This window comes from Acanthamoeba castellanii (genome assembly GCF_000313135.1).
Source record: "Acanthamoeba castellanii str. Neff unplaced genomic scaffold scf7180000084661, whole genome shotgun sequence".
Lineage (NCBI taxonomy): Eukaryota > Discosea > Longamoebia > Acanthamoebidae > Acanthamoeba > Acanthamoeba castellanii.
In genome coordinates, this window is record NW_004457242.1 from 10,150 (window position 1) to 34,797 (window position 24,648).

The window sequence follows — 24,648 nt, forward strand, 5'->3', positions numbered from 1 at the left end:
CTCGCCCGTCTGCTGCCGCCACGCAAGCCGTCATGTGGTGGTGGTGGTTGTGGCCCGACTCCGCCTCTGGTGGATCGTGCGAGTGACGCGCTCGACGAGGAGGGGGAGAGGGAGACCAGGGAGAGCCGCTGGCGAAGGCTCCTCCAGCTCGAGAAAGATACTCTTTCTCGTGTCGTCGTGGCTTCGAGCGACAGCGATGCAAGCGATGACGACACCAGCAATAGCGGCAGGGAAAGCGATGAAGACGACGACGATCAGGAGGAAGCGCTGCGACTCGTGCAGTACAACCTCGACGTGGAGAGTACGCGCGCGGTGGGATGATGATGATGGTGCGTGGCACACAATACACTTTACATGGTGAGGCGTGATCAACTTTCTTTCTTCCTTTTTATGGAGTTGAGAGCTTGGCGGTGAGGATGATGTGGTAGATGAAGCTGGCCGACTGGAGCAGCATGACGTCGGACGAGAAGTAGCGCGAGAACACCACGCTCCGCGGCGCGAAGGCGAAGTGGAGGACGCTTCGTCCGACCGTGTCCATCATGTAGGACACCACCACGAGCAGCGGAAACATGAGGAAGCACGACGACACCTGTCCGATGAACGTTCTCCGTGTCAGTATCACGTGTGTGTTGTTTGTTGTGTGTGGTGTGTGGTGTGGTGTGTGTGTTGTGTGAGTGGTGTGTGGCGTGTGTGTGGTGTGTGTGAGTGGTGTGTGATACCCCAATGGCGAACTTGAAGCGGATGGGGGAGGAGAAGAAGGAAGAGGCCACGAGGAGGCAGGCGAGGTGCGGCAGGAGGAAGGCAATGTCGGTGGTGCCGAAGATGAGCGCCCACCACATGGTGTTCACCAGCCGCGTGCACAGCGGATACGCCCGGCCGTCGGTCAACCTTGCCGCCTCGCCTGCGCGTAGCTGTGTCAGCAGCATGTGCGTGTGCGTGTGCGTGTGCGATGGTGTGCGTACGGTCGATGGTGTCGGACTTGGCTTTGGCGGTGGAAGCGAGGAGCATGAAGACCGTGCTGACGAGCGCACTGCTCTGCCGCACGTTGAAGAACGCCGCGAAGAAGACGAACACATGCAAGGCCGTCTTCAACTTCGCATCAGTTCCCTGCGTGTTCGCACACACCTACTCGTCAGCACACCACCGCACACGCACACGCACACGCACACACGCGCAGCGCACGCATGCGTTACCTCGAAGGCGGGGGTGACGCCGTTGCCGCCGGCGACGGCCATGTAGCGGAGGAGGGCGATGAGCGCGACGAGGACCACCAGGTCGACCCACCAGCTCGAGAGGAAGACGAAGAACAACGGGCTGCGCTCGAGGATGGAGGCCAGCGTCACGAACGAGTGGCTCTGGGGGTACTGATGAAGATGAAGGTAATGAGGGTGGTGGTAGTCGTGGCCAACTCCAGAGGCGTGTAGCGTCGAAGATGATGATGTTGATTGGGGCGACATGACGGCACCGAGTTGGTTGAAGATGAGAGGAACGAGGATGAGGGCGGTGGTCTGCCAGGCCTGCTTGGGCGTGCATAGCTCGAGCGAGGGCGGGAGGGGCGCGAGCGGGATGGAAGGAGATGGCGGAATCGAGGATGAGGAGAAAGATCGCGAGGGCAAAGGCGAACGCGAAGCAAATGATTTAAGGCGCTCTGGTGTTTGCGTGGATGACGATGAGGCCGGAGGCTTAAAGCTCCAACTGTACTTGACCGCAGCCGTGTCCATGTTGTGTGGTTAGTTGTACCTCGAATGCTGTGGCCAAGCGCTCACATCTTGAAGCCACGAGCACCCACGAAAACTCATTTGCTTTTGGTGGAAGAAAAGCAATTTTCATCCCACTTTCTTTTCTTTCCTTGTAATTCACGTTTCGGCGGAAGAGAAAAAAACCAAAATTGTTGGGGCCGTTTCAGCGGCCCGTTGCTGCCTCGTCTTCTTCGCGTGATGCTGGGTGGGCACCCTCCTCCTTTGGCTCCTCTCCGTCGCTGGTCGTCGGGTCGTCGCTTCCCAGCTCCTCCACTCCCTCCTCAGCCGCCGCTTCTTCTCCTTCTCCATCTTCTTTCTCTTGTTTGGTGTCGCTGTCGCTGCCCCAGTCTATGAGCAGACCAGTCCCGGTGGCGCTGGCGCTGCTGGTGGAGGTGGAGGTCGGTGGTCGGAAGGAGTCGATGAACTCCTCGTCCTCCGCGCTGCTGGGCCGCCGCATCAACGCCGGCGATGCCGCTGCAGCGGCGGCGGCGCCCGACTTGAAGAACGTCCAGTCGTCGTCTTCCTCCTCTTCTTGGCCGTCGCCGGCGGCAGTGGCGGTTGCGGCGTCGCCGCTGTAGCCGTCGGGCTGCAACGGAATGGCGGCCTGCTGGGCCAGCACCGAGCTGATCCATGACGCCCGTCTCGCGCGGTGGAGGCGCGACTGCGACCCGCCGGCCGCCGGTGGTGCGACCGAGGCCTCGGGGGAGGTTGGGAGCGCGGACGACGCATCAGCGGATGGCTGTGTGGCTGAGGAGTTGGGCGGGGTGGTGGGCGAGGCCGGCGTGGCGGGTCCTGAGGGCACCGACGACGACGCGCCCGTGGGCCGAGTGGTGGGTGCCACCGCCTCCTCGGGTTTGCGCAGCGAATCGCGCTCGAGGCAGAGCAGGGCGGCAGAGGCCGCTTGGAAGGTGGCCAGCGAATAGCCTTCGATTTGCATTTGCTCGCGCTCACCTGTTACACCGTCACGATGTCGGTTGAGCGTGCGTCGTGTCGTGTCGTGTGTGACGAGCTTGACGTTGAGTGGATGATAAGGTGGAGTACCGATGAAATCCTGCATGTACATACTCTCCGTGTGGACCGTCTCCAGTTTGCTCTTGATCACCACGTACAAGAGGATCGGCAACAGATCATCACACGATCTGTGTTGTGTGTGTGTGCGTGTGTGTGTGTGTGTGTGTGTGTGGCACCAATATGGATTAACATCCCCGAGCTCCACTCCTTCTTCTTCTCGACATGCGCAGCAGCAGAGCGAGACGCGTACACGGCGATTTCTGGTCCTGTGGGATCACGTTTGGCCCAGTACTCGTTCACGCAGCCGCAGATGATGCGGCTGGTATCGACCAGACAGTTGAGCTTGGCTGGGTAAAGCCCGCGGGCGGGTTAGCCCATCCATCAGACTGATGCGATGTGTAGGCGGAAATGAAGAGGAGGGAACGATGATGGTACCGACGGGCGTGGCCAGCTCGGTGATGGCGGTCATCATGTTGATCGCCTTCTGGTAGGGCTCGCCGCCCGATCGACCCTCCCCGCCTACAATAACAATGAGCGCAATTCGAGTAAGCAGGCCGGACGAGTCTGGTGTGCTGCAACGCTTTGGTTCGCGTCGGGGCGGGAGCGCGGGAGTGCGTAGGTACCCTTCTTGTCGTCGAGTAGCCAGAACTTGGGGTTATCGATCAGGTCGGGGGTGGTGATGTCGGCGAACTCGGCCATCTTTTGCGTGAACTTGCGGTCTTCGGCAATGTACTGCACAATAATTGTCACGAAGAAGAGGGTCAGTACATCGAAAGAGTATACACCTAAACAGGCATCGTGCGCACCCGCTTGGTGTAGACTGGATAGACGATGTCGTAGAGCAACGAGAAGACGCAGTGCTCCGCGGCCAGGCGCGCGGTGTGCACGAACTGTTCCACATGCGCCACCTCCCCGCCGTAGTAGTGCTCCACAGTAATGATCAGGCGATCTGGGTGCGTCGTCGCTGGGCGTGAGTAAACAGCAGCTTGCGTCGATGTAGAGCCTGAGTGAGTGAGCAGAAGGGTGTACCCAAGAACGTCTGAATCTCCTGCGTGATCTTGGCAAGGGCAGTCGAGGGCCTGGCGGAAAGAATGCGGTCCTTGTGACGCAGGAACTCGTCCGTGAAGTCTATCACGAGCTTGCCCAACGGATGGGAGTAGAGGCTACACACAAATACACACATACACACACACACACACACACACACACACAACACACGACACACACGACACGCGCGCGCGCGCACACACACACACACCAACAGTAAGCATCCACACGCACTGCACGCACCAACACGCACGACATGCACAGCGGGAGCACGTACCTGAAGACTTTGTTCATGTGACTGAAAATGATCACCTTCTGGGAATCGAGCTGCTGTTGTGTGGGCGACTTGTCCTCTTCGGCTGCCCCGTCCTCTTTCATCTGCTTGAGGAACTCCTCATCCAGCAACTTGTACACCTGTACACCACAGTCAGACAAACGCACGCAACACAGGACACACACACACACACACACACGGTGGAGTACCTTATCGTCTCCCGAGCCTGCCGCCATGGAGCTCAGCTTGGCGAAGAGTCCCGAGAAGGTACCATTGCGGTCCTTCGGTTTGCCTTCCTTCGACTTCTCGGGCGTCGACTTCTTCTCCCTCTTCTCGCGCTTGCTGCGTTCCTTGGGCTTCGTTGTGTCTGGCGCAGTCGCGGGCGTGGCGGGCGCCGTGGGCACAATCTCCTTCACCGCCGACGGCGATGTCTCCGCCATGCGTCGGAGCTCCTTGCGCACGCTCTGCAGCCAGGGCAACAGATCTTCGGCGCCTCTCGCGGCAAAGTAGTAGATCTTGTCATCCTTGAGCTGCAGACCAAACGAATGCCTGAAAACGGACAGCACCGGCGGAAGCAATGATTCAATGAAGAGTGAAGTGAGCTACACTGGTAGCCAGGGACAACAAAGGAGGTGAGTGGTACGCACTTCTTGCCGGTGTTCTTCTGGGCGTCGACCAGAAAGGCCTTGACTCTCGTCAGCGGAATGACCAACCGGGCCTGGAGTGGCAGACAAGGCGTGAGACTCGGTAACGATGGTGCATGGGTGGTCAAAAAATATATAATGGTGAATGGGTCAAGGTACCCGCGAGCTGGGCCCGTCAGACAGGTGAAGGCCCGCTTCTTTCAAGACGACCCAGGACTTGAGGAACCGGACCGACGGTCGCTCACACACGAAGAGCCACCCCTCGCAGTACTGTACACACGCATACCCACACGACCACACCAGTACCACACAACCGTCGATTAGTGCAAAGCAAGCAGGGCACCGATGGGAAAGAGCTCGGCGCGGGCGCACCTCCGAGTAGATGGGCTTCTCGGGCTCGCGCTCCTTCTGCTGTTGCCTCTGCTGCTGTTGCTGATCGCGCACCCGCCGCTCGGCCTGGGCCTTCTCCTTCTCTCGCTCTACGGCCGCGGCGGTGGGCGGCTCCTGTGGCAGCAAGCCGGCGCCGGGTCGCAGAAGGCTCTGCTGCGACGGCGTCTTCTGGAGGATCTGCGGGTACTGGGAGAAGTTCTGGTTCTGCTGCAGGTTCTGGTATCGCTGGAGGAAGGCCTGGTACTGCGGCGTCAGCTGCTGCGGCACGGCGTAGTACTGTTGCGCCGGGTACTGCGCCTGCACCGGTTGCTGCTGCTGCTGCTGTTGGAACTGCACCGGCTGGGCGTGTGGCAGGCTCTGCGATGTGAAGTACGCAGCTGGGAAGCGGTGCTGCTGGGCTGTCTGTTGCGATGAGGGTGGGTGGGGCTGGGTGGGTGGAGACGCGAAGGGAGAGAAGGCTGGCTGCACGTTCTGGGCAGTAGTCGGAGGAACGGAGAACGGCTGGTAGGGCTGCGGCTGCCGCGCGGCAGACGACGGGCCGGCGGTCGATCCAGGCGGTGCACCTGCTGGTGGTCCGACCTGGAAGCCCGCCGCCGGCGGAAAGCCGCCCGAGGGAGCTGCCTGCACCGGGTAGTAGAACATCGGCGGCGGTGCCGCGCCGGCGGGAAACTGAACAGGCGACTGCTGGCCTGTTCTCTGCTGTTGCTGTTGCTGCTGCGGTTGTGGTTGCGAATGCTGAGGAAAGAGCGGCAGTTGTGGCTGAAGTGGAGGAATGGTGGGGAAGCCCATGTAGCCTCCACCGCTCACGGACTGTGGCGATTGCTGTTGTCGCAGCTGCTGCGACGCCGGCGGAGGCTGCAGCGGAAGAGGGAACGCCGGCGCCGAGCCCATAGGCTGGTGCGTGGGCACGGCGGGGAAGGACGGCGCGAAGGGAGCACCCGCTGCGGGTGTCAGCACGGAAGGCGATGGCGAGTGCTGCGTGCTGTGCGGCTCTCGTCGGTCGCTCGCAGCTCGCGGTCGCGTCGCTTCGCCACCACCGCGCTCGGGGGTGGCGGTAGCGGCGGTGCCACGTCTGGGCGGCTGCTGCCTTTGTCGCTGGGCCTCGGCGACCTCCTCCCGCTCGGTCTGCTCGTAGAGGCATAGGTCGAGGTGGACGTCCACCTCAGCTTCCGGCATGCGCACGCCGCACACGGGACAGGCGACTAGCACGGCGCGGCGACGGAGAGATGAGAGATGAGCTGTTATTATTGCGTCTGCGTGCAGCATCGATGAATTGGGCATCAAAAGGCACCTTTTGTAACGCTTGAACGACTCTTTGGAAGATGCGTGATGGAAAGGCCACGATTAGTGCCCGATGCACAAAGTAAAGATGTAATTGTGCGCACGTACCATTGTGTGGAATGTCAGGCCGATCAAGCGGCAGAATCCAGGAGAGCGTGTTGAAGCTTTGGATGGATTGTTTTTGGCACGATCACAACCAGATAAGGCGCCTCCTGGTCCCAAGATGTTACTTCGCGGCCTGTGGGTGGGAAAATCGGCCAGAAATTCGACTTTCTCTTCTTTCCAGCCCTGGATGCTATGGACAAAGTTGAGGAAGGACCCCACGACCTCTTGGAGCCTCGTGTTGAGTTCGCCAACGGGCTGCCTGTGCCAAAGGAGCTCATGATACACATCCTCTGTTTCCTCATCCCTTCAGGCCTTGCGCCCAAGGCTTGTCGAGCTGCGGGCGAAGATGAGCAGCAACACGAAGATCTTAGGGCTTCTACCACTACCGAGCGGAAGCCGCTCCCACGACTCGAAGACGGAGTGCGATGGGTGTTTATGGGTGCGGGGCTGGTGTGCCGCGCATGGCACGACCACCTCACAGGCCACCCCGGGGGGCGACCACTCTGCATCGAGCTGTGGCGACAGCTGGCCTTGGCCTGCGGCTTCTGGCCACCAGGAGACGCTCCCCTCCCACCATCTATCGATCGAGACCAAGAGGATTGGCGTCAGTTCTTCATCCGTGGTAAGCTACCGCACACTAAGCCCGTGCCGGGTCTTTGGTCACTGACGGCATCAGCTGGTATGTCTGCACTCTAGAGTGCCAGCAGAACTGGACGTGGAGTGCGACAAGGCAGGTGGGCAAGCTCGGGCCAGAGCTGGGCGAGGCCCAGTTTCTGCTGACGGACCACGGCAAGAACGCCACGCTGTCCGTTCACACGGCGCTCGGCTGGGAGAACGCACGGGCGTGCGCGGCCATCATGACAGAGCGGGAGATCACCGACAAGCGCAACCGGATACGGATCCAGGTCAAGCGGGCGAGCGGCTTCTTCACGCTGGGCGTGTCCACCGGCCGCTCGCCGCCACAGCTGGACTACCGCCGCAGCTTTGTCGCCTTCGTCGCGTGGGACAACGAGATGGTCAGCTACGACATCACCGGCCAGCTCATCAACCCCTATCATGGATCAAGTACGACTACACGGGGTGTGCGCGCGCGTGTGTGTGTGGCGTGTGTCGCTTACGAGTTCTGGCGCGTGTTTCCGCCTCTGCCCGTTAGAGTGTTTCCCGGGGTTCGAGAGCGGCGACGAGATAGGGGCGCACGTCGAAGGGGACACGCTGCATTACTTTCGCAACGGGGAGGAGGTCGGGAAGACAGACATCGGGGCGCTGCCACAGCCGTGGCACTTCTACTGCGCGGTCAACTGCCAGGGCTCATCGGCGCGCATCCTTCGGGCCAGCGAACGGTCCGGGCAGAGCAGTGCTGCCAGTGTCGACCTGAGCGCGACCGTCACATAGCGGTAGTCCTTCCCTCTTCATGGTGCCAATCTTCGGCCGTGGAGGTCAGCGCGACCTTGGCCTGGACAGGATTGTAGACTACTATTTGTTCATGATCAGCGTGGAGGCTACAAGATGCACATCGGGCGGTTATAAATATGTGATTTAAATTACAATGAAGGAGAAGTGGAAGAGAAGAGAGGAGGCACAGCCAAGAGAAACCCTCCCTTCTTAGGCGAAGAGGGAAGCGAGGTAGGCGAAGATGGGCGAGGCCCTGAGGGAGGAAGCGGGGGAGGTGTAGGTGAAGCGGAAGACGTCGATGGTGTTGGTGTAGGCGACGGTGGTGTTGACGCCCGTGCTGTTGCCGCCGAGCGCTTCGTGGTAGGACCCGGGGCTGAACACCACCGCATTGCCCACCGCCGTGCTCGCCAGATAGGCGCGCGCTGCACGATCGGTCGGTCCGTCAGTCGGTCAGTTGGGTGACCACAGCACCAGTGGAACACACTGAGAGGGGGGGGGCGTACGTTGGGAGAGCTGGGCCACCGACCAGGTGCCGCTCTCGATGTGGTAGACGTCGATGCGCTGGGCGTAGGTCTCCTCGATGAGCTCCCAGGTGGTGGAGTTGTAGACCGAGTGGGTGATGCCGCCGGCAAACACGATGTAGTCCGTGGTGGCAGTCGCCGTGAGCATGCCGCGGGGGACCGACAGCTGCAGGGTGGTGCGCTTCTTGGTGGACAGGTTGAACAGGTCGACCGTCCTCGAGTAGGTCGCCACGATGGTGCCGTTTCCGGTGTCGGAGTAGTTGGCAATGCCGCCGCCGATCATCACAATGCCCTTGGCCGACGCACCGGCCGCGAAGCCGCGAGGCTCGGAAAGCTGGAACTGGGCCGATTCGACCTGTTGGACGATCGTCCAACACATTCGCAAGTGGTGAGAACAACACGACGCGAGCGTAGAGAGAGAGAGAGAGAGAGGCGAACGCACGTTGAGGTCCTTGTTGATGACGTCGACAGTGTCGAACACCTGCATCTTGGGGCGGTCGACACCGCCGGCGAACCAGGCCGTGCCATCGGTGGCGGTCACGCCGGCCACTCCGCTCCTGGCAACGCTCAGGCTGGCACCGGAGATGGTGTCCGTGTTGCTGTCAATAACGAACGCATCTACACAACGCAGGAGGGAAGTGGGTCAGTCAGTCTTCGACGGTCCACTCTGTTCGAGCCATGGGGCGCGTACTGCTGATGACAGAGCCGCTGGCGAGTTCGCCGCCGGCCCACACGGCGTAGCGCTTGTTGACGACGGCGCCGGCAAACTCAGTGGCGTCGGCCGGGAAGACGCTGCTTCCGTTGTAGGCCATGTAGAACGTCCACCTGGCGTCCTTGACCAGCGGCGCGTAGGTGCAGTTGGTGGCCGTGAACGCCCAGGCCTGGTTCGAGGCGACCTTGTCCGTCACTTGCATCAGGGTGAACGCCCTGCGACAAAGGCACACCGGTAAGCAACCATTTAATTTATACAGAAAAATACTAATTATGTGATTGGTGGAATAATTAAAAATAAGTTCGGAATGCAAAAAATGTGGCATTGCCGTTGGTGGGTACAGCGGGGTGAACCCTATGTGGGGTACCGTAGGTTGATGAGGAGGGCGACGTTGCCGGAGACGTTTCGGTTGCGAGGAAGGGAGTTCGAGACGATGATGCCCAGAGAGTCGTCGTAGACGGGCACTCGGACCATCGAGTTCAGGAAAGTCTCTAGCGGCCTGTTGTTGTGAGGCGCGAGAGGTTTCGTTACAGGAGGAAACACCACAGCAAGATGGACCGCTTCTTTTTCATCTTCAATCTATCTCTAATCTCCTTCTATCTACAAGTTTAGTTAGCTTTTATTAAAGATTAGAAGAGTTATTATTCGCCTTTTATGACTTAGGCCATTCATCTATGAAAGAGTTAGATTGGGCGGGGTACCTGTTGCCGCCGAACAGGGCGGGTCCGCCGCAGAGGGTGAAGGCGCCAAAGTGGTCGCCGTAGCTCCTCGGCCTGACGAAGGGACCTTGGGGCACGGTCGTGCCGGCTTCGACGACCGCGACGAGGACGGCCAGGGAGGCCACGAGAAGGAGGAAGAAGAGCTTCGCCGTCTGCATAGTTGGGCGAGGGGCTTGCGGTGTGGATGGGAGGGGGACAACACAAACAATGGTCGTTTCCTCGTTGTCCAGCCGTTCTGTCGCCTGGGACGGGGATTGGCCTGTACGGTAGCTCCTAACGCCCAGCCCACCCAATCGCCGGCCGCCACCTGAATCCAAGGCACAACACGCGCGGTTACCATGAGCACTGACGGGAATTAAATTGGGATTTTAAAGAATGTTTGCGTGGGAGGTCGGAGATTACTCAAATTCTTGATGCATAGTTTACATTCTATTTGGAAGGACGAACACAAAAACGCGTGCCTTGAGGGTCAAGCACGGGCGGCGAGGTAGGCGCGGAGCCCGGTGATGGTCATGAGCATCTGCTGGCCCATGGCCTGATCGACCGCTCGCGCGGGCACCCAGCCCTTGATGTCCGATTGCCACAGGAGCGTCACATGGACAGCGCCGCCGGAGTCCTCCTCGCTGCCGCCCGCGGGCACCATCACGCGAGTGCCGCACGGGTAGTTGTGGCCCCGGACCACGCCCCTGGCCTCGGGCCTGTCCTTGTGCGTCACACTGGCGCCCCAGGCCGAGATGACAGTGTGGGCGTCGTCGGCCCACGCCCACTCCCTGAGGTCCACAAAGTCGCGAGGCGAGATGACGCCGCCCAGCGCCGGCAGCGTGCGGCTGTAGTCGAGCGTGCGGCGGTCGGCCAGCTGCAGCACCTGCCCGCTGTCGGGGTGGAAGGCCTTGTCCCACTGCAAGCGGTGCACCCACTCATAGTAGGCCTCGAACACCGTCTGCACGGCCGCCGACGGCGAGGTCTCCGTCTTGGGCGCGTCCAGGATGGCCTCGCACTTCCACACAGTCACCCCGTCATGCACGCTCCTGCACACCACCGTGCTGCCCTGGAAATAATAAATAATATTATTTATTATTCGGAAGATTTGTTTGATTTATTTTATTAATTGCTTCACCAAATCACGAACCTCTTGCGTTTCGATCTTCCAGGTGAGATTGTCGAGTTTGTGTTCGAACTCCTGCCTGCACTTGTCCGACAAGGCGTCCCAATTCAGGGTGTCACTCATTGTTGTTCTTTTGTGTTTTCTTTTCTTGTGCCCGCCCAAGCCTTCGTTCGAGTCTTCTTGTGGTCGCTACTATAAAACCTATTCGTGCAAACCACGCGTACAACGAAATAGACCCGTATTTATTGCTGGCCAGGGGAAGGTGACGTACACCACTGGCGGGCACCACCACCGCGTGATGATGGTTTTGAGTCGCTGCCACATCAGCACACAGCAGAAGTGGTTTTCACACAATTTCCTTCTTTTTGCCCCAGCAAGACGCCAAGAAAAGAGGCCACAAAGTAAAAAAATTGAACACGCAGTAGAGCAACACGCACGCACAAAGATCATGCTAGAAGAAGTAGACGCCCCTCCGGGCATGCCGTTGGACTCTTTCCCTTCATCCGCACCCTCTGCCTCTGACAACTCGACGTCTTCAACCGGCGTAGCGTCATCAATCATCAATTCGCTGCGGCGGAGACCCAACAAAGCAGACATGGACTTGGATGAACCTCTCGACGAGGATGGTGCGCAGTGCCGCTTGGTTTATGCTCAAAGTTAACTTATTGTTGGAGGTATTGACCTTCTCTGTGCAGAGCAAGCAGAGATGATTCAGACCATGGAGCGTCAGAACTCGCAACAAGACATCTTCTTTCGGGTTCGCTTCTGGCCTCTTCATCTTCTCGCCTCGTTCTCTTTGTTACTGACACAGCAGGACACTCACGTGCTGAACGCACTACTACCACAACAACAGAATGCTTTCTTCCTGGTGTCGCTTGTGTTCAGCCTGCTCAAGCTCTACTGCGCGCTCTCGCAGCTGTTCCTACCGTGGCAGCTGCCCTTCCACTTCTACCTCGACGAGGTCTACCCGGTGTGGGTCGTGGCCCTCCTCGAGTTCGTCTCCCTGCTGCCCTTCGTCCTGGTCGGCCTCTACATTCGACCGCGCCGGGCCGAGGTGGGCACCAGCAGCGGCAGCTCGCCGACCGAGGAGGAGTCCTTTCACGGCCGCGTCATCCACAAGCGGCAGCTGCTGCAGTGGGCGCTCCTGCTCCACGTGCCCACCCTGGCGGTGCTGCTCGTCACCTACCTTTTCACGCTGCCCGAGTCGCCCGTCTCCGTGCTCCACTTCATGTGGTTCGTCGGCGCGAGCTTCGCCTACCTCGGCCTCTGTAAATACCTCGACGGGGCCATGCTCGAAGTCGAACACGGCGTCCGCAACCTCTACAACTACACCTACTCCTACAAGAAGGCCTGAAGGCTCTCTCTCTCTTCACCTTCTCCTTGCTCTGTACCTCTTTTCACACCAACACTTTATACAACCATTTCTTGCTCTCACGCACAAGGTGGCAGGTCATGTACCTCGTCGTCGTCTCCGTCATCATCACTATGTGGCGTGTTCGTTGTTCTGCTGGGCGAGGAGCAGGGCCGCATTGCGCCCGGCAATGACCGAAGCCTCCATCGCGGTGGCCACGCTCTCCATGGAGCTGAGGTAGAGCAGCGAGCCAGACTCGTCCAGCACCACCTGATGATGACGGTGACGACAATGACCACGATGGCGAAGGTTGAAGAGAGGAGCGCGTAGTAGAATAGATGGGGAAGCGAGCGTACGGGCTGGTATTGGCTGGAGTCCTTGACCGGGCTGAGGTCGGGGAACGTGTAGGGCCAGTGCTGGACGTGGTACGTGGCCAACTTGACGAACATCCTCTCCAGCGTGGACGAGGTCAGGTTGACGTTGCCGAAGATCTTGAAGATCACGTTACCGTCGGCGCCCTGTTGTGAGGCGTGAATAGTTTGAGGGACGCGTGGTGTGGTCCACAACCAAAAAGAGTTGATGTACGTACGAGCGCCTCGGTTTGGATGGAGTTGAAGGGTGCGGTCGAGTTGTCCGAGGTGAGCACGTACGATGGGGCCTCGGACGACGGAGGCAAGTTGAAGTAGGTCGGGTTGATGGTCTTGGCTGCCACGTGCGTCACAAACCTGAGCTCAGCACAAAGGAGTCAAGTCTGGAGTAGGCACAGTTGTGTCGTGTGAACGGGCAGACAGACGGCACCAGTGGCTGTAGGTTCGCGGCGTGATGGGGGGAAGGGTGATGTTGACGAATTGAAGAGATGAGAATTCGATGGGTGCTGCGAGCACCACACTGTCGAAGAGCTGTTCCTGCTCCTTGGGCGAAGCAGATGCACCACCATCTGAGGCCGGCACGGTGGTGACCGAATAGCCTGCAGCCAAGGGACGAGCGATCGTCAGCGCGGACCAGCACAGCCAAGCAAAACTGAAGAAGAAAATGAATCAAGCACAGCAGCGGCACTCACCGTTTCCCACGCGAGCGATTCGCGTTACTTGAGTGTTTAGGTGCACATCAGCGCCGGATTTGGCCAATAGCTTCTCCACCAAGAGGGAGTTGCCTGCCACGTCAGCCACATCTCTCGGCCCAATCATGAGTGTTCCACCCTTTGAGAGTGCTAGTTGCTGACAGGGACAGACACGCACCCCCTTCAACAGTGTACGAGGTCGTAAAGGCCGAGAGGAGGACCACCATTCCTGCAAACGCTGCGACAAAGCGCTAAGCGGAGACACAGCGCGTGCGTGTGTGCGTGCGTGCCAGGGAAAGTACAGTTAATCTTGAGATCCTGGTCGTAGATGACCCGCGAAATGGGAATCCAGTTGCGCCACACGAGATCTTGATCGATGCCGTACTTCTTGACCAGCTCGTTGCACGACAGCAGCGCCCATTCTGAATGCAGGAGCCCCTCTGCGGTCAGCTGTTGCCATGTGGCTGCGTTGTGCTGTGGGCTGTGCTGCGCGCTGGAGAATCCTAACGTACGTTCGAGACCACCGTAGCGAGTAAACTCGCCGATGGAACGAAAGGCGTTGCCAGACCCGCGCTCGAGGTAGTTGAGCCACAGGTTGGCTCGCAGCCACTCCATCAGCCCCAGCAGCTCCGCCTCGCCGATCCAGTTGGACGACGTGGCGTACCACCTCTGTCCGTCCCACACCTCCACCCGACCTGGTGCGGTTGTTACACAGCAAGTCCCATTCAAGGCCCTGAGTGATCTGCGTAGAGATGTGCGCACCATTGCCCGAGTAGCTGGTGTTGTCGAATTGGATGTTGAGCTCTTGAGCGAGTTCGACCATGTAGGCGTTCACCTGCGACCAGGCATCCCCACCAACTGCGCGATAGGCACACAGAAGCGATAAGCAGGCGACCTCGTCACGCACAACCGAGAGGAAGAACAGGGAAGTGCCTTCGACAGTGACGCCGTCGAGCACTATGTGCTTCAATCGGCCACCGATGTAGTCGTTACGTTCAAACACTGTTATGCTCGACTCTGTGCAGAGCACCCACCATGAGATGACTCTCAACTGCAGTAGCTAGGAGCGAGCTGTACGTGGCCTCCATTTATGCAGATAGTAGGAAGTGGATGCTCCCCCGATACCAGCCCCCACGATCGCAACTTGTTGACTCTCCACCCCCTTCCCACCACCGTATATCGGGTCAGCCTTCTGAAGGTTGTCCTTCAGCAATGGAGTATGCGTACAGGAGTGAGGCTCAAGAGCGCCACGAGTGACAGCACAGCTACGGTTGCATACAAGGCTGCCCGCAGCAGGGGGCTCTTCATCTTTTGCTCTCACCGTGACCTTCGCGTGGCCCTGCAGCTTTTTGTTTTTGTTTTTTTTTGCATTTTTTTGAATTTGGTGCGTTGGGATTTATGCAACTGGCCGACGCTTGGAAGCACGCCTATTGCCGGCGTTCACGGTTGAGGCGTGGTGCCGCGTGGTCCAGACCGTGCGCGGGGCACGTGCACGAGTTGCGAACAGGAAGGCGAAAATTCGGTCGCGGGGAGAGGAAGAGCGTATGCCATTCCTTGAAGGCAACACAACCCGCAACTCTGCGCGGCCAGCATCCTGCACGTAAGCTAAGATGGAGCGCCGCTCGTTTGAGAGCGATCCACTGCAGCGACCAGATGATCCAGAGGAGGAGAAAATCAGCTTGAGTTCAGCCGATGAGTCGTCTCGCAACGGCAGCCGAGATGAGCTGGTGGTGCAGCAGAGCCCGGCGTCCGTGAGAAGAGAGCGACGATCACCTGCACCCGAGGAGGAAGAGGAGGGGGAGGAAGATCTGGAAAAGAAACGAATGATGAGCGAAAGTGAGGGAGGGGACGAAGATGTGCTCGAATTCGGGCACACCACGAATTGCTACTCGCTGTTCGTGCAAGGCGCAGTCAGCTACTTCTACGCTCATCGCCACCGCCTTCGCGGGGTGCTGCTTGCCAGCACGCTGGTAGCTGCACTCCTCATTATCGCCGTTCTCTTCATCTCCATCTACGATCCTGATGCCGCCACCACCGAACGCAGCAGTACCATCCAGCCCAATTTTCTTCACATTATAATCGTCATTTAATCACTACAATCAGAAATATGAAATGAAAGTAATCATATGTGGCGTGTGCGTGTGCAGCGGAGGACATCTTTATTGCCACGATCTCTACGGGTGTTATTAAAGAACACTTGCACGCGCTCACCAAGGAGCCGCACGTTGCTGGCACCGCTGCCGACGATGCGAATGCCAAATACGTGCGAGACCGGTGCGCGTTCTTCCTTGTGGCGCGTGCTACAGGTGCAACTGACCAACCCGTGCTGTGTGCTGTGCGTGCGTGGTGTTTCACAGATTGGAGGCCTACGGCATACAGGACGTCCACATCGAAACGGTGCCCGTCCTGACGAACATGCCTGTGCGAAGGGTGGTCGAGATAGTGTATCCCGACAACCTTCGCTTCCAGGCCTCGCTCACGGAGCCGGTATGCTCTCCCTTCTGTTCTTCTATTCTTTGTTGATTCAGACTCGACGTTGCGAGTGTGTTCCTCACGCGGCTCACATCGGCCTAGGCTTTTCCCGAGGACCCCCGAACGCAGAACCCCAACGTGGTGCCCACCTTCAACGGGTTCTCTGCCAACGGAAACGTTACCGCGGAGCTGGTCTACGTCAACTATGGACGGGAAGAGGACTACGCCTTGCTGGCCCAGCAGGTACACCTGAAGTGACCATGCCGTTAAAGATGTCATTGTTGCGTACGCGGGTGGAGGCCAATGCCAGTGCGCTAACTGGTTGAGCGTTGTGTCGTGAAGAACATCTCCGTGAGCGGCATGATTGCAATCGCTCGGTACGGCCAGGGTTTCCGCGGGAACAAGGCCAAGCTTGCTGAGGAGAAAGGTAACACCAGCACATTCGCGCCTTCGCTTCGCCGTCTCACTTTTGCTTTTGAAGAGGAACTCTAATCATGCGACATGCACCCAGGCGCTGTCGGGCTTCTCCTCTATTCTGATCCACACGATGACGGCTTTGCTCTGGGCATGGTCTACCCCGACGGCCCCTGGCGACCGGCGGAAAGCGCGCAGCGGGGGAGCGTCTGGGAAGGTGCGGTGACACAAAGCCTGGCCTTTGCACCCTGTGGCCACACAAAAACCAACGCCAACACCCAACTCGCGTGCTTCCTTGTGTTGTTGCAGGTCAGGGTGACCCCTTGACTCCTGGCTGGCCTTCGACGCCAGACGGTCCGCGTCTCGACAAGGCGCAGGCCTACAACGAAGACGACCCCAAAATGAAGGTGCGTGTGCGGCTTGCGTAGCTCTCATTCCATTTTCTTGCATTCGTCTCACCATGCGACCATGGTCATGTGCAGGGCTACTCCACATTGCCAAAGATTCCCGTGCAGCCTCTGTCGTGGGCCGACGCGCTGCCCTTGCTCGCCGGCCTCCAAGGGCAAATACCCTCGGAGAGCTGGCGAGGAGGTAATACCACCCATGTGCCGCATACACCACTCACTTGGGTCAACTGACCACACACACACACACACACACCACACCACAGCACTGAACGTCTCGTATGCTGCGGGTCCGGGTCCTGTGCGAGTGCACCTGGAATTGGAGTTCGACTACAGCACCAAGGACATCTGGAACGTCGTTGGTAGCATCCGTGGCCACGAGGAGCCCGACCGCTTGGTCATCATCGGTACTACCCTGATGGCTATTAAATCGTCAAAAGGCCCATTATTCCAACGTTGGCATCTGGTACTCAAATTGGCAAACACACACGACAGGCAACCACAGGGACGCGTGGGTGTATGGAGCAGGCGATCCCCATTCCGGGACGTCGACGATGCTCGAGATCGCGCGCGCCTTGGCCCTCTGCGTCGAAGGTGGCTGGAAACCGCGAAGGACCATCATGTTTGCCAGGTACGACCAATCTCTTTCCCCCTCGTGAGTCCTACGCGAGCTCACGCTCATCGTGTGTCGTGTGTCGCGCAGCTGGGATGGCGAGGAGTACGGCCTCTTGGGAAGCGTTGAGTTCGTGGAGAAGCACGCGCACATCCTGAACGCCCAGGCCGTGGCCTACATCAACGTCGACTTTGGCGTCAAGGGCACCACCACGCTGCAAGCCAAGGGTACGCTCTCTCCCCTTTATTCGCATCTATTTTTTTGGGGGGGGGCTCTTCGTCCACTCATCGACACATCGTTGTGGGTGGGGTGCAGGCACGCCGAATCTGCAGAGCCTGCTCGCCTCGGTGGTGGAGAAGGTGAATATGCCCGACGGGCGCCAGGTTCGCGAGGTGTGGGAGGACGGAAAGGTCGGCCCGCTCGGGGCCACGTCCGACTTCATGCCCTTCCTCCAGGTACCTACCTCCTAGTTCTCTCTTCCCCTTCTTCTTTTTGTTCTACATGAGATGGGCTGCCCCTCACACTCCCGCCATGCGCAGGAGATCGGCATTGCGTCGATGGACTTACGGTTTATCGACACCAACCCGCTCATTGGCGTCTACCACTCGACTTACGACACTCCCTTCTGGATCGAGGTGCGTACCTTTTACCCCCGCTCCCCGGGGGTCTGCGATACACCACTGACAGCGCACGCAACGCAGCATTTTGTGGATCCCACGTTCGAGTTCCACGCCACTCTCGGGAGACTGTTGGGCGTGGTCCTCATGCGCCTGTCTGGGGAGGCCATTCTGCCCTTCGACTACAACCCCTACGCCTCGCTCTTGCAGTACCGTGACCCCAAGCGACCACTTCGACACCAACCGACACCGCACTATGAACGATTTGCTCACTCGTCCATGATTGCGTTTCTGTTTTCTGCAGGGAGACGATCAAGCACGTGCAGGCGATTGCCCCCGAGCAGTTGGCACAGCCCTTGGCCGTTCTCGAGCAGGCCGGCCATAAATTCCAGACCCAGGCCAACGAGGTGATGAAGTACATTCAAGACCACCGGGGCGAGCTTAGCCGAGATGTGTTGGTGCGGCTTCCTCGGCGCTTCTATTCTTCACCGCTGCTTAGTGGATGGCCCCGGAATTCAGTTGTCTCTTTACTGAACGCTGGCGCTACCTATAGGGTCTGCGCATCGTCAACGACAAGCTCATGCGAGCAGAGCGCGGCTTCATTGAGGCCAGGTAATAAGAAGCTTCCCATTCTTTTTGAACGCTTTCGCTCTCTTGTGTGGTCATTTCGTGGGACTACAGCCAGTGTTGATTGACTGTTGGTGGTCCAATCCCAACAGGGGAACGTTGGGCCGAGCCCTCCTGCGTCACATCGTCTTCGCGCCCGCCTTGGCTGACTCGTACGCACTCTTCTCTTCGCTTCTCTCTTTCCTTGATGCAACAGTTAACATCGTTCCGAGCAAGCGAATGCTAACAACTCATTTGCATTACATTACATTACAGGGCGTCAGGCGAGTTGATGCCGACGATCACGCACTCGGTGCGATCCTCCGACTGGGCGGAGGCGCAATTCCAGATCCTGCGCACCGCTCAGATCATCGACTCCGTGCGGGAGATCCTCCGTGGGCAACCCAGCTTCAACTAACACAGTCCACAATAAGGGATTATGTCTTCACCTTTCACAAGGACTCTCCCGCCTTTGCAAGAAAGCCCATTGGCACATCCAGTTGGTGTGGGGGGAGGTGTAGAAACTGGGCCTTCTCTTTCCTGGGCGCACGGACTGTGGCGTTTTTTAAGCCCCGCTATGTGGATTGCAGTGAGCCCGACGGTTGAAGCCAAATAAAAGGAGCACAACCAGCACAAACCAGGACTTTCACACAAACGCCAAGAGAAGCAAGATGTCACAGGTGGTAATCACTCGAGGCCCGCTCGACGGCCAGAAGCTCAGCAAGACCATCACCGACGCCGGCAAGATCGAAAAGCTCCTCGCCAGAGCGGAAGCCATGCCAGCCCCCACCTCTTCTAAGAAGGTAGGCAGCTCTCCTTTTCCTCTCTTTTCCTTCATCTTGTGCTCGTGCTGAGTGTCTTCGCCCCCCGACCAGGTCAAATGGACGCATGACGTGGACGTAATGACGGTGCAGCTGCCCAAGCCCGTGGGCGTGTTCACCGATGGCGTGGTGGAGGTGTGGGGCGAAGGCACCCTGCGCGTTCCGGGCGAGACTTCGTATAGCTTCTACCCCAGCAGCGACCAGACAGCTAAGCTCGCGAGCGACGTGGGTGAGCTCTGGAACTCCGCATGATACAGGACAATAAAAGAAGGAGTATGAAATGAGTGGGCCTTTTCAACCACTATGATCGCCAGGCCAGGTTTGTAGTGCGCAATCCTCGACGTATCCATACAGCGGTTCAAGTCCAAGCTGAGACGCCTTCTCGACTACTGCACCATCGGCCACCTCGACCGCTTTGACGGCCTGCTCGAAACCTCCTACACGCACATACACACACTACACACGCACACGCCACAGAGAGGGTGTCTAAGAAGCGGCGTCCAGATGCACAGGGCCTTTCTTACGAAGGGATCCCCTTCCATCGCGTACGCTACTTCAAGGTATGGGACCGGGTGGTGTGCAGCGGCGGCCTTCCAGGCCACAGAGATTGATGAACTGGCCACCGGCGAATGCAAACACTTCCTTGAGCGCACTTCCTCATCCGGGAAGCTTCATGTTTTTTGCATTGTCATCACCACATCTGTACAAACCCGTGCCCACATCATGTAAACCATGATGTGATGGTTTAACTATCTTCTCTTCGGGGTCTCCTCTCAGCTGCGAAGCCAGTAGAAGAGGAGGAAGCAGATGCAAAACGCGATGAACGAGCCCAGGACGACCATGTCCCTGTACTTCTTCTTTTTGATCGAGCCCATGATCGAGTTGATTCCCGGCAATGAACCTGCGAGGTGGCGAGGCGATGAGCGACCAACATACCACAAACGTGTGAGTAGGAATGGACCAGTACCTCGCATGCCGGCGAGGGTCGCCAACGTGTTCTGGAGGAGTGACCTCTGGCCAGCGAGCTGGTCCCGCGCCTCCTGTGCTTGGCTGTGCATAAACCAAGCGGCGGTCAGCGACCGTGTCTCGCAGTTGCGCCCCAGGTGGAGCAGCGAAACGGGGCGAATGACGTACGCAATGAGCTGATCGGCGATGTGATCGACCCCGTGGATGGAACCCCGCTCCCGCAGCAGATTCTCGGTTCGGGAGTTCATGCCAGTGTTCTTCTTGTACTCGCTGTGCGTGCGTGCTCTCATCAGCATTTCTTCACGCACACACAGTAACTGCACTACCCCATCAAGCAAAGGATGCACGAACCTTATGTCGTCGCGCACAGAGAGCAACAGATCAGCGTGCTCTCGCGTCTGCATGATGTTTGCCTGTTGTTGGGTTGAACTCGAGCTCAATCAACAAACCACGAGGAGGCAGTGGACAAGGAAGCGGGCGTACCCTAGTCTTCTTGAAATCGAGCTTAAAATCGTGCAACTTGCCGCGGTGATGCTGCAGAATGTGCGGCAAGGCCACACTCGCATCGCATCGCGTCATCTTGTCATTGATTTCGGACAGCTGCGCGTTACAGAGTCTTTAGCTGAGTGCCTCTAGATGAAGGGAGATTGAGAGCCATACCTGGAGGAGCAGCTGATCAATCTCGAGAGCCATCGAGTTGGAGACATCTTCAGACCACGGGCTAGCGTTCAGGCTGTGATCCTCCTCTCGTAGCAGCGTCGAATGTGCGAAATTGGCACCCAGTTTTGAATACGACACCAATTTGACGTCGAGCATGCTCTCTAGTTTGCGTGCATCCCTCCTCAGTTCCTCGAGCGTTGCCATAATTCTTCTCAAATCGCGCCCTTCCCTATGGGCTCTCGATCAAGATCTCTTGTCTGGTTATGTCTTGTCTCGCGCGCCACGTCAGCGTAGAAGAGCGAAACCGACATTCGCCCGCGGGAATGTGCCACGCGTTGGGGTGGGGGCGAGGAATGTTGGGCGAAGTTGGTACAAAACTGGAAGATGGAGAGCGAAACGAGCGAGGTGGCTGCGTCACCGGCTTCGGAGGAGGTGCTGCAAAGGAGGGACTTGGAGGTGCGAGTATGCAGCCAACTCGCCAGCAAGTACGTTGTTGCACACCAAGAAATCGATATTTTGCTTGTGTTGACTCACCACGATGCCTGGCCTGGCAGCCTGCTCGGGTGTGATCTCTTGTTGAGCCTCTTCTTCACGGCACTGAGTAGCTACAGACGAGCAACCATCTGCCAGCCTTTCCCTTCCTTCTTCTCTACGGGGGCGTCGCACACAAAGATCAAAGAGTTTGATCAACTTGTACGTACAACCTTGCAGCTGCTCCTCACCTCTCGTGCCTTCCTCACGCAGCGGCGGGTGGGCAGGTAAATATCCTGCAAACGCTGCCTCCCCTGAGCACACTTGCTCGTGATGAGGGTACGCACACCTTGCCCCAGTCCTGACCCTTTGGCTTAACCTCACCGCCTGCCTCTGTTGGTGCCAACAGAGTCTGTGCACAAGCTGCCGCTCAAGTCGTTGCGATTCCTCGACTGGCTGTTCCACCCACCAGCTTTCCGATTGAAAGAGATCACTGTAGACGAGTTCAACGTCAAGACCTCCTTCCATTCCGAAACCGCTGGTGCTGCCCGCTCGGGCTCCCTGCCACAACACATCTTCGAGGTCGTCTACGACGAGTCCCCTTCGTCCTCCACTTCTGGCGCAGGTTCGTCGTGCGCACACATCCACATCATGCCGCTTCTCTACTCACCGGAATCACACACACACTCGCAGCATCGTTTGCCTTGGAAGCACTGCAGCGGTATCAGTCTGTGGCTCAGAAGCACGGCACGGTGGTGGGGTACTGATATAAACCTCCTTTCGTGCGCTCCTCCTGGATGACTGTGCGCCTGACACCTTTTTGAACACCAAATCACCACACAGGTACCATGCTTCGTCGCTCGAGAACTTTCACTCCATATTGTGGAACGGGCTCGACACCAAGTACTCCAAGCAGGGCCTCTTTGGCGAGGGTACGGCCTCGCTGGAGTGCAAACAAGTCCTGAGTGGACTCACCACATACATACGTAACAGGGATCTACCTCTCCACCGACGCCTCCGTGTGCATGACCTTCTGGACCTCGGCTCCTTCGTGGGAAAGGAGCGCGATCGGCCCTCGAGTTGGCCTTATTGCTGGATGTGAGGTGAGCGGCCCTTCTTGTCGGCGATCCTTCCACTGATGGGCATATCAGTGGTCCTAAGCCCTTTTCCGTGTGCTTGGTGCACAGGTGGCCAACGACCCCGAGTACGTGTCTCACGGCAAGCGGGAGACGAACGACGCGAGTTTACCCGAGCAGTATCTGCTCTCAAAAAGCAATGACCATGTCCGCGTACGGCACCCGCACCATGAACCACGCCGGCTACTCGCCTTCTAACTCGAGCGTTACCACTCTTCTGTTTAATCAGGTGAAGTACCTGCTCGTACTCTCGGAGGCACACAAGCCCAAAGCGCCGCAGAGGAAGATCAATAGGAACGCTCTCGTGATCTTCCTTTTCGTGCTTCTCCTCGCCTTTGTCGCCTTTCTCCGATCTCCCGCTTGGAAACGCCTCCGTAACAAGTGGCTCGGCCGCTGACGCCTTCAGCTCGCAATACAAGTGCAGCCTCCACCGCAGTAGTTAACCTACTCCAACGAGCGGACCACACGCACACACTCAACAGACCGACTCAGGTGCGCGAAGAGACAGTTGTCGGATACGGCCATACTGCGCAGAAAGCACCGCTTCCCATCCGAACAGCGAAGTTAAGCTGCGCCAGGCGGTGTTAGTACTGGGGTGGGCGACCACCCGGGAATCCACCGTGCCGTATCCTTTTGGCATTGCTTGTGCGCCTCTGCTTCTTCTCGCCTTCATTCTTTGCCCTAACTAACAGAACGATAACCACACGCTGCACTTATGCGTGAGCACCCAGAGAATCAAGGCGTGGGGCTGGCTGAGATGACGTCCTTGGGAATATTACTTCTTGGCGGCACAGTACTCGCCCACCTGAAGAAGGTGGGCATGCTGCTTGATGTTGTTCGTCTATAGCAGCTACCCAGCGGGTGCGAGATCCGGAGGCCAGAGGCACTGCACCGAGTTCGCCTTCACTGTTAGCCCGTCCATCCACTCGTCGAAAGGTCTTTCTCTAGCCCGACGGCAGGAGGGGCCGTGCGCACTCCACCACACCCTCTTACGGTTTTAAGTCCGAGCTGGCGTTTAACTCCAATCGGTGATGCGCACTGCCCAGACCCTCCGTATGTCGGCAAAAAGGGAAAGGGAGCCATGCACGGGTCACGTTGTGTATGCCTCTCATTTTTCGCGCTTTTTTTTATTAATAAAAAAAGCTCAAAAAAGAGGAATTTCAATTCGTAAACGAAAAGCTCGGAAGATTGGAGGATGAGGGCAGGGCGATCTCTGCTCGCGATCTCCTCAGTTCCCTCGAGCAGTAGATTTTGCGTTCCTTATCTGCGGCCTGCTTTCTTGGCGACCAGCGGCCCACTTCGCCCATACAGATTATCATTGATTGGCTCATCGGGCCTGCAACGATGCACAGCCTCCACGTTTGAGCGAAAGGGCGACGACTGGAGCTCAAAATCAAAGCAGAAACAGATGGAGAGGGAGAGGAAGGTGGCCAGCTCAGCAAGCGTGCACGCGCCCTGCTGGCGTGGGAGCGAGAGCAATGGCATAAGCGGCAGGTACGGTTGGGCGCAGCCGCACAAAATCTCCTGATCTCGCTAATGGCGCCATCCATTCTTCAGAAAGAAAAGGAGCCCAATGCGGAGCTAAGCAAAAACAAGATCTTCCGAATGACGCCCGTCGACTCCAAGGTACAGACTCGCCATTCTATTTGCACCACACGTGGGCAGTCGCTCACACCACATGCTACCGGACCAGATACTCGACTACATCGACCGCCTCAAACTGGGCAGGAGGAAGGACGAGCCACCACCGTCACCGACGGCAGGCGTAAGGAGCAGCTGGCCAAGGTCAGGACGGAGACCGATAAGGTGCGCACCGTCTCCATCGGGTGATGCTTACGATCGTCGACGATCCCTCTGCATTCATAACGTTGTGCGTGTGCGTGTGCGTGTGCGTGTGCTGCCAGTTGTGGGAGCGGAAGGTCACCTTCTTGGGCGGCGCTACTGCGAGGGAGTCCTTCCTGCCGGAAGACCTGCCCGAGATCGCGTTCATTGGTCCTGCTCGCTTCCCCCTCCCAGCCTTGTGGGCCACTAAGACTCGCTAACTCGAGACATTCACTGGTGATCTGCGCAGGAAGGAGCAATGTAGGGAAGTCATCCCTCATCAACGCCCTTACGGC

The 24,648-nt window shown here is 58.3% G+C and overlaps 12 protein-coding genes and 1 pseudogene across 12 annotated transcripts in view; 7 read left to right on the top strand and 6 right to left on the bottom strand.

The window, feature by feature from the left end:
* Positions 1-321, top strand: part of ACA1_108090 (uncharacterized protein) — a gene marked incomplete at both ends in the record, with an annotated part of 3,821 nt that extends 3,500 nt beyond the window's left edge. The window contains one exon of the mRNA XM_004332747.1: positions 84-321. Coding sequence (XP_004332795.1) covers positions 84-321 — 238 coding nt within the window. The remainder of the gene's footprint in view (positions 1-83) is intronic.
* Positions 322-388: 67 nt separating this feature from the next.
* On the bottom strand, positions 389-1,721 carry ACA1_108200 (uncharacterized protein; the record flags this gene model as incomplete). The annotated part of the gene is made up of 4 exons (XM_004332748.1): positions 389-589; positions 720-901; positions 963-1,107; positions 1,194-1,721. 4 exons carry the CDS (start codon positions 1,719-1,721, stop codon positions 389-391), a joined length of 1,056 nt encoding a protein of 351 aa, XP_004332796.1.
* Positions 1,722-1,902: 181 nt separating this feature from the next.
* On the bottom strand, positions 1,903-6,281 carry ACA1_108210 (PH domain containing protein; the record flags this gene model as incomplete). The annotated part of the gene is given in 15 exon segments (XM_004332749.1): positions 1,903-2,690; positions 2,781-2,878; positions 2,941-3,097; positions 3,186-3,269; positions 3,374-3,482; positions 3,557-3,699; positions 3,780-3,913; positions 4,075-4,211; positions 4,281-4,620; positions 4,719-4,789; positions 4,875-4,985; positions 5,088-5,507; positions 5,574-5,668; positions 5,685-5,722; positions 5,746-6,281. 15 exon segments carry the CDS (start codon positions 6,279-6,281, stop codon positions 1,903-1,905), a joined length of 3,261 nt encoding a protein of 1,086 aa, XP_004332797.1.
* Positions 6,282-6,683: 402 nt separating this feature from the next.
* Positions 6,684-7,883, top strand: ACA1_108220 (uncharacterized protein; the record flags this gene model as incomplete). The annotated part of the gene is made up of 3 exons (XM_004332750.1): positions 6,684-7,113; positions 7,188-7,556; positions 7,645-7,883. 3 exons carry the CDS (start codon positions 6,684-6,686, stop codon positions 7,881-7,883), a joined length of 1,038 nt encoding a protein of 345 aa, XP_004332798.1.
* Positions 7,884-8,093: 210 nt separating this feature from the next.
* Positions 8,094-9,993, bottom strand: ACA1_108230 (uncharacterized protein; the record flags this gene model as incomplete). The annotated part of the gene is made up of 6 exons (XM_004332751.1): positions 8,094-8,305; positions 8,387-8,759; positions 8,847-9,022; positions 9,096-9,331; positions 9,484-9,615; positions 9,818-9,993. The coding sequence occupies 6 exons, from the start codon at positions 9,991-9,993 to the stop codon at positions 8,094-8,096; spliced, it is 1,305 nt and encodes a 434-aa protein (XP_004332799.1).
* A 311-nt stretch (positions 9,994-10,304) lies between these two features.
* ACA1_108240 (START domain containing protein) lies at positions 10,305-11,063 on the bottom strand (the record flags this gene model as incomplete). The annotated part of the gene is made up of 2 exons (XM_004332752.1): positions 10,305-10,883; positions 10,965-11,063. 2 exons carry the CDS (start codon positions 11,061-11,063, stop codon positions 10,305-10,307), a joined length of 678 nt encoding a protein of 225 aa, XP_004332800.1.
* A 472-nt stretch (positions 11,064-11,535) lies between these two features.
* On the top strand, positions 11,536-12,294 carry ACA1_108250 (uncharacterized protein; the record flags this gene model as incomplete). The annotated part of the gene is made up of 3 exons (XM_004332753.1): positions 11,536-11,566; positions 11,636-11,697; positions 11,755-12,294. The coding sequence occupies 3 exons, from the start codon at positions 11,536-11,538 to the stop codon at positions 12,292-12,294; spliced, it is 633 nt and encodes a 210-aa protein (XP_004332801.1).
* Positions 12,295-12,423: 129 nt separating this feature from the next.
* ACA1_108260 (prenylcysteine oxidase) lies at positions 12,424-14,439 on the bottom strand (the record flags this gene model as incomplete). The annotated part of the gene is given in 11 exon segments (XM_004332754.1): positions 12,424-12,561; positions 12,648-12,809; positions 12,881-13,016; positions 13,090-13,258; positions 13,352-13,444; positions 13,530-13,589; positions 13,654-13,773; positions 13,864-14,046; positions 14,114-14,186; positions 14,259-14,368; positions 14,382-14,439. The coding sequence occupies 11 exon segments, from the start codon at positions 14,437-14,439 to the stop codon at positions 12,424-12,426; spliced, it is 1,302 nt and encodes a 433-aa protein (XP_004332802.1).
* Positions 14,440-14,961: 522 nt separating this feature from the next.
* Positions 14,962-18,895, top strand: ACA1_108270 (transferrin receptor family dimerization domain containing protein; the record flags this gene model as incomplete). Its single annotated transcript, XM_004332755.1, has 18 exons — positions 14,962-15,397; positions 15,499-15,625; positions 15,709-15,838; positions 15,926-16,066; positions 16,166-16,250; positions 16,335-16,454; positions 16,547-16,644; positions 16,720-16,828; positions 16,908-17,048; positions 17,137-17,272; positions 17,345-17,481; positions 17,570-17,709; positions 17,794-17,889; positions 17,956-18,080; positions 18,176-18,329; positions 18,425-18,483; positions 18,591-18,650; positions 18,754-18,895. 18 exons carry the CDS (start codon positions 14,962-14,964, stop codon positions 18,893-18,895), a joined length of 2,436 nt encoding a protein of 811 aa, XP_004332803.1.
* A 253-nt stretch (positions 18,896-19,148) lies between these two features.
* Positions 19,149-19,550, top strand: ACA1_108280 (uncharacterized protein; the record flags this gene model as incomplete). The annotated part of the gene is made up of 2 exons (XM_004332756.1): positions 19,149-19,280; positions 19,353-19,550. The coding sequence occupies 2 exons, from the start codon at positions 19,149-19,151 to the stop codon at positions 19,548-19,550; spliced, it is 330 nt and encodes a 109-aa protein (XP_004332804.1).
* A 521-nt stretch (positions 19,551-20,071) lies between these two features.
* On the bottom strand, positions 20,072-21,080 carry ACA1_108290 (SNAP receptor complex member 1; the record flags this gene model as incomplete). The annotated part of the gene is made up of 6 exons (XM_004332757.1): positions 20,072-20,199; positions 20,266-20,348; positions 20,433-20,534; positions 20,616-20,677; positions 20,748-20,864; positions 20,925-21,080. 6 exons carry the CDS (start codon positions 21,078-21,080, stop codon positions 20,072-20,074), a joined length of 648 nt encoding a protein of 215 aa, XP_004332805.1.
* Positions 21,081-21,308: 228 nt separating this feature from the next.
* ACA1_108300 (Poly(ADPribose) polymerase catalytic domain containing protein) lies at positions 21,309-22,928 on the top strand (the record flags this gene model as incomplete). Its single annotated transcript, XM_004332758.1, has 8 exons — positions 21,309-21,380; positions 21,683-21,734; positions 21,805-22,020; positions 22,089-22,155; positions 22,239-22,327; positions 22,389-22,498; positions 22,583-22,684; positions 22,761-22,928. 8 exons carry the CDS (start codon positions 21,309-21,311, stop codon positions 22,926-22,928), a joined length of 876 nt encoding a protein of 291 aa, XP_004332806.1.
* A 1,011-nt stretch (positions 22,929-23,939) lies between these two features.
* ACA1_108310 lies at positions 23,940-24,563 on the top strand (annotated as a pseudogene).
* The last annotated feature ends 85 nt before the right edge of the window (positions 24,564-24,648 follow it).